This window comes from Gallinula chloropus (genome assembly GCF_964237585.1).
Source record: "Gallinula chloropus genome assembly, chromosome: 3".
Classification (NCBI taxonomy): domain Eukaryota; kingdom Metazoa; phylum Chordata; class Aves; order Gruiformes; family Rallidae; genus Gallinula; species Gallinula chloropus.
The window spans coordinates 34,407,292-34,413,998 of NC_140087.1; the positions used below are offsets into that span (position 1 = coordinate 34,407,292).

Consider the following 6,707-nt stretch of genomic DNA (forward strand, 5'->3'; position numbering starts at 1 on the left):
AAATCAAATACAGACAAGGTAGTGCACTAGATCCCGTTCTTTTGTTATCCTTACTCTACATCTATTCCATACTTCCGTATTTTAAAAAGTGAGTATTTGTAGCAAGCAGAAGCTCCAAAGGAAGTGGACAGTGCCCCCTGCACTACCCAGGGTGCTCCTGCAAAAATTCTGTCACTATGACAAAAAAGAGTTAAAATGGCCCATTTCAGATATTTATGAATAGCACTAAACAACAAAGCTATATGTGATGGACATCTGAGACTGAGATTTGCATACAAGAGGCAGGTTATGTTTCACTGTGGAGGGCAGGCTTGCAGGTGTAACTTACTCTATATATCCAGAAGCCTACAGTGAAGCAGTCTTCCTGCTCTGAGGACCTTCTGAAAAGGGGAACTGTTTCAAAGCTGGCTTTGAACTTTGGAACTAATGCCAGTACAGTTTTTACAGTGTCAGAGTAAATCTACCATCCTGTGGCAAGTTTCATCAACTGAGGAAAACAGTGGAATGATAAGCACTCATTAACCTTGCAAACTGACAGGACATGTAAATCCCACATTCATAATGTAGCTACAGGCAGTTACTCTGCAACGGACATTCTCTTGAGTGGCACTGTATGTTTCATATTATAAAACAAGGGTTAGAACAAAATATTAATTTTATAAAATTTGTTTAATTTTTCCAGACAATCCCCTCCTCATTGTCAGACCACCTGGTAAGTCTTATTCTGCTGTTTCTTTCATGAAGTGCATAAACTTGTGCAAAGCAGTTATGATATAGGTGTGTTAGAAGTATGTTACCATGCCGTTTGAGTTACATGTATAAACAGAAACAGGTAGCAATTCACTCTGATAATTATCAAAACATTTTATGTCTTGGAACCCCTTATTCTGGCCTTTGAAAAGAAATCTTGTAAAGATATATTAGAATAAGCACTGGATTTTGGCCCATCTTTTGCCTGCGACAACAGCTTTAGTTGTTTAGTAATGAAAACTAAACTCTGTTGCTTCTGTACCTCTGTCCTTGTGTTGCCTGAGCATGGCCTGAAGAATGGGACTGGATTTTCCTATCTCTAGTTCTTACTGATTGTCACGCCCTTATAAATACTTAAAAATCCAAGGATTTGTTACTGGCCTGAAAGATATGTCACTAAGCTGTTGAGCTTGCTTTGCATTTCCAAATTTGCAATATGCTAGTCCAGCACCTCATCAGAAGAGCTGGTTTCCTGGTGCTGGGACCAACCTTGCTGACCTGCACATTGGTAGGGTAACCCCAGGCAGCACATGCTTTTGGAAGAGATGTGGGGGAAGAGACCTTGTAGTTACTATGCTCTGTCAGCTTTCCTGTGCAGCTGAAATGGTTGGTTCTGGGGCTTTTGGGCTACATTGTTCATGAAAACAATCTCCAGTGTCTCCCTCCCTTCTATGTTTTGTTATGCTTGCTAGTCTTTTTTTTTCCTGTGTCCTCTCAAATGTCTCTGATGATTGACAGTTACCGGAGAGCACAAGCACACTATGTCTCTGTCAGTCAGTGTGGGAGGCCTCTCAGAGCATTGGCCTTCCCGTGTCACCCATCACCCTCAGGTTTTTTGCTGCCAGTTATTTTGTGGGCCTGTTCATGGGAAGGAGGTTTTGGAAAGTGATGGGTTTTGCACTTGTGGTTTCTGTTTCATCTGGACAAAGAGAAAATATTTTTGTGTGGCTGCACTGGTAGAGATAAGATAGACCAAAAGAGAGGTGGCAGAGGTCTGGAAACCTGTGGAAAGGAAGAGCTTCTGAACATCCAGGGCAGCTCTTGTAGGAGATGCTAAATTTATCCTTAGGGATTTTTGGAGGTGGGCAAAAGTGATGAACAAAAGCAGACTGATTTAGAGGAGTAGAGAGTTTATTGCTTTATTCTAAAGAGAAATCTGTGGCCACAGTCCTGTGATCCTCTCAATGTGTGACTGTGTAAAGTCAGTCCAGTTATGTTTGTGTCCATGCCGATGGGGTTTTGAGGATTGCTGATAAAAGATTGCTTCTCACATGTGAATGTTTGCAGGATTTATTTGATGTGAAAAGGGAGAAGAAATGACTAATAGAAAGAAACTTTCAATCTCACTTGTAACCCACCTCAAAATAGTAGAGTGAAAGCAGGACTTGGTGCTGTACCTAGAGAGAAAAGTGCCAGTTATCACATTCGAAGCTCTTTGTGCAATTATGTACACACTACTGCAACAGCATTTTCAAAGGAAATTAATTTGCCTTGATTAGCGTACAGCAAACTTTTAGGCAACCCAGTAGCAGTATTTAGTCCTTTGCACCAGTTGAGCAGTCTCCTCTGTAGCAGCATTCCCCAGGAACCTCATCTGTTATTGGAACCTCTTCGGTTTTGTTCTGATGTGGGAAAACAAAGCAGAGGAGTTACATTTCTTATTAGATCTTTCTAATCAAATAGCAAGAATAGACTTTAATTCACATCACAGACTGTTACTCGCTGCAGAATTTTTAACATCCATTTTTTAGAAAAAGGATTAAGTTTTGTACTCAGTGTTAAAATGCAAATGATTGTATTTAGTGTCACTGTCAGACCTAAGATCAGATTCTGTTTAGCAAAGAAACTGAGTATCATTAGGTAGAGAAGATGTCTTACTATTTATTTGCTTAAAACTGTGGCTCATGAAATAATTTTGTTTATACTTTTAACAATTATTTTCTATTGCCTAGAAGAGATTTAATCAAGTCCCTTGCTTCCCCCCCCCCCCAAATATTTGTTCTTGAAGTAGTATTTTTGGGTATGGAAGAGTCACGCATTGATCTGCTGGAGTATCTTTTATAAAACATACTATCAGATGTTAACCTCAGCAAAACTGCGACAGAAATGCTAAGGCCTGTCCTTAATTTTGAAATCATTTTTTTCTCCAAGGTGGTGAGCCTATCTGGATCCCCTTCACTTTTAAATATGACCCCACTTATTCAGACTGCAGTGGGAAGCAATACGTGAAACGAACTTGGTACCGCAAGTTTGTAGGGGTGGTTCTTTGCAACTCCTTAAGGTACAAGATTTACCTCAGTGATGACCTGAAAGGTAGGCACCAACATTAATTTCCTGATCCATTGTTACTTGCCATCTCCATCTTCTCCCTTTCTGCACCTTGTCTGTGAAGGAGCTGCATGAAAGCTGTCTGGGAATCCTTCTCTCGAGACAGCCAGCCTGCCAGGCTGCCCTGCGTTTGTGTTAAGCTCACACTGTCACATTAGCTTCCAAGCAGAGTTCTTTACATGGTGGATGGGAAGGAGTTTCCCTTAAAAACCCTGTGTATCCTGAGAAAGCAATGTACTGTAAAAATAAAGTTCTGCTCCCCACATGTGTTCCTGGGAAGTCCCATGTGAGCTGTACAGGTGGGTGACTCCCAGTACCTGCGGTCAGACAGGGCAATACACACTAGAGAGCCCCAGGGCAGATCAGAATGGGAAGCAGGGAAGGAAAGACTGGTATTAGAGTGAACAGTGCTCCTCAGGGTTAGCAGTAGCCCTTACACAGGAGTAGTTGCTGAGAGATGAAGAGGAAAACTTTCCATATTATTGGAGTACTGGGATTATCTCAATGGCTTTTCAGATTATGCCGATGTGTTATTTTTATTGTAGTGCATTTGTATAGTTTAAAGGCAGTGTTTGAACATCTGATAAGAAACAATCGGGGCACCATGACCCATTGCAATTGCTAGAGAGAGATTTCCACAGAGTTTATAGATTTTCATTTGAGACTGCAGCCAAACTGATGGTATTGACGACCAGAGTGTCTTTTATGACGTGCTCAAATCCTAGAATCATAGAATCATAGGGGTTGCAAGGGACCTCAAGAGATCAAATCCCCTCCACCTGTTACCTGTGGTGCAGTGTCCATGAATTTGAAAATGGAGAATATTCCATACTGAGCTATAACTCGTCTCTCTTGCATAATTTCTTCTTCCATACTGTGAAGGCACCATTCTCCCTCTTTTCAGCCACTGTTTGTTCATTGGTAAATACTGTGTTTGTCACTCTTTCCTCTTACATCTGTTTTTCTGGTGAGAAAGAGCACCCAAACAAAAACAATGCTCAAATAACCTCTCTGTATCATCCCTCAGACACCTTCTACAGCATCGGGGATAGCTGGGGAAGGGGCGAGGACCACTGCCAGTTTGTGGATTCACATCTGGACGGAAGGACGGGACCTCAGTCATACGTTGAAGCCTTGCCCACCATCCAAGGTACAGAAATGCAGGAGTGGGGTGCTGGCCAGGTGCCTGGCACCCTGTCTGTAGGTTTAAGGTTTAAGGAGAAGGGCTGAGAGTGGGGCTTATTGTCCATGGCTGCTGGCATCTCTCTGAGGAGTTCTGCTTATGCAGTACTTGATGAGATGGTTTTGAAGTCAGGCCTAGTTGAACAGATGGTGAAAATCCTAGAAGGACACGAGTGTTTCAGAGAGAAAGACAGCATGACAGAAAGAAAGAGAGGGGCGTACAATACAAATCATTTACACAAACAAAATGCAAAACCAAAAAAAAAAGTTTTATAGGTCTCTGAAACCTTCCTCCTAAATTATAGGACCTGGCTCACTGAATCAAGATGCAAAAACCTCTCCACATGCCACAAATGACCAGCTACATCTCTGCAAATACAGCTTTTGCAGATGGTTTCTGGCCAGTTCATTCAATGCAAAACACATAGGAGTATGTTTAGTAAATAAAGGCCGGGCTACAAGACTTTTATCGTAGCCTATATGCCTCCCTCCAAGTGAAAATTCTCACCTTGAAGGAGTTCCTCTGAGTAAACTGCTTAGCTCACATAGCCAGCAGTGTGACGGCTTGCTTCACAAAATGAACCCAATCAAGAAAGTCAGCCAATCTTTTCAATAAGTCTATTGATTTAGATTATTCAGTCGGCTTTAATGGTTTCCATGTTAAAATTATTTGTTGACATTCTTTTCATAATGGCATTACCGGGAAGAAACTGAAATAGTCACTGATATTTATATGTCACTGGGAAGTACTTCATTTCTCAGTTCAAAGGAGGGATGATTAATCCAGATGTATATCGCTAGGTCTAGGAGACAGAGATAGAGAGCACACAGAATTATGTTATTGGCACATGACGTGAGTGTTTCAGATGTTCCAGTGCACGAGCTATGCAGAGAAGAATGCTGTACTTCTCCTAATGCTTTAAACAGTCACATTTTTTCTGCAGATGAAGGAAGAGGGGGAGAAAGGGCTTAACTCCATATTTACTGCATGAAATGATACTTTTTTTTTTTTTGCAAAAAGCTGGTGTTGGTTGATAGTCTCTTGAGCCTGCTGAGATAATATGATTTGATGGTATTTCTTTGCCCCAGAGTCCTTTGTATGTTTTAACTGACTTGCAAACTTCATAAACACAGCTGAAGTATAGCCACCTTTTGGAGTGAAATCCAGAAGCGCTTTGGCAAACCACAGCATTACACAATAGTTAAAGAGGTTTTGGACCATAAAAACCTATGAGATCTACGAGAATTACAAAGGACCAGAGTTAAATCATTCAAGAAAGATCTAAAGCAAATACCAGGGTGAGCAAATACCCTTTTGACAAAACTCCCTAGCAGACAGCTTCTAAGTTTCCATTCGGGCTCTGGGACTGACTCTCACTGCATCCACTACATTTGTTAAATTACCATGTCTCTGCTTTGAAATGCAAATGGACATTTTCTCCTACCTTCCCAACAGGGTATTACCGCCAGTACCGCCAGGAGCCCGTCTCGTTTGGACGCATTGGATACATGACACCCTACTACTACGTGGGCTGGTATGAGTGCGGCGTGCCCATCCCAGGGAAATGGTAGCAGTCTGCTTTCCTGTCTTAGTCAGACCATGCTTTTCAACTGATTTCTACCAGAGGACTGTGAGCAACTGATTCAGAAAAGAAAGGGAAAATAAATTTAGAAAAAAAAAAAAAAAAAGAAAGAAACGAGGCAAACCAGTGAAGACCGACTGCTCAAGAAACCTCCGTGAAACCAAACATGGTCCTCAGTTTACCAGCCTAAATCTGTGGTGCTGCTTGATTTCTGCTTGGAAGCAAGGACAGGATCTAAGTCTGGTGTCCTGTCTTCCTCCACTGGGTGATTCAGGCACGGAGAGGCGGTCGCAGTGTGTGCGACCTGTGAAAACTAGAACTGTATTAGCCTTGAAAATGTGGAAGTTTCTTATATCTTGCAGGAACGACCTAAGCATGCTGTGCTTGCTTAATGGGATGCTAAACTGTCTTTTGCTGCCCATCAGGGCTCCTCTATGCAATCGTGCCACGTAATCAGCTGCCCACCAAAGGCAATATATTCTCCTGAAGACTTACCCCCTGTGGGTTTGCCCACTGCTGGACTAATCACCAGGTCACAGTGTAAATTCACTTTGAGATATATATCTATATAAATACAGTACTGTACAATTGCAGAAATACTGCTTAGAGATGCTGAGTTTTTCTTGTTCACTAGATAAATATGGTTGGAATTTTTATGTAAAAGGTGCTGTTAATTCTGTGAGATATTGCCATGCACAATATGTTAACCAAGGAAAGAGCTGTATTCTTCTCCGTGAGTACTGTTGATCTAACATTTGAACTATTGATCAAAGACCCGTGTATTACTTCCTTGGCAGCCTTTGGACTGGATGTTCAATGGGAGTCTACCCCTCTCTCTGTGTTAGAGTGGCACTGTATAGTCCA

General features: G+C 41.7%; 1 protein-coding gene across 1 annotated transcript in view; it reads left to right on the plus strand.

The window, feature by feature from the left end:
- Positions 1 to 6,500, plus strand: part of FNDC1 (fibronectin type III domain containing 1) — a gene marked incomplete at its 5' end in the record, with an annotated part of 73,312 nt that extends 66,812 nt beyond the window's left edge. Inside the window, 4 exons of the mRNA XM_084261988.1 lie at positions 683 to 712; positions 2,902 to 3,063; positions 4,106 to 4,228; positions 5,717 to 6,500. Of these exons, the coding sequence (XP_084118114.1) occupies positions 683 to 712; positions 2,902 to 3,063; positions 4,106 to 4,228; positions 5,717 to 5,832 (431 nt within the window). The 3' untranslated portion in view covers positions 5,833 to 6,500. The remainder of the gene's footprint in view (positions 1 to 682; positions 713 to 2,901; positions 3,064 to 4,105; positions 4,229 to 5,716) is intronic.
- Positions 6,501 to 6,707: the final 207 nt, after the last annotated feature.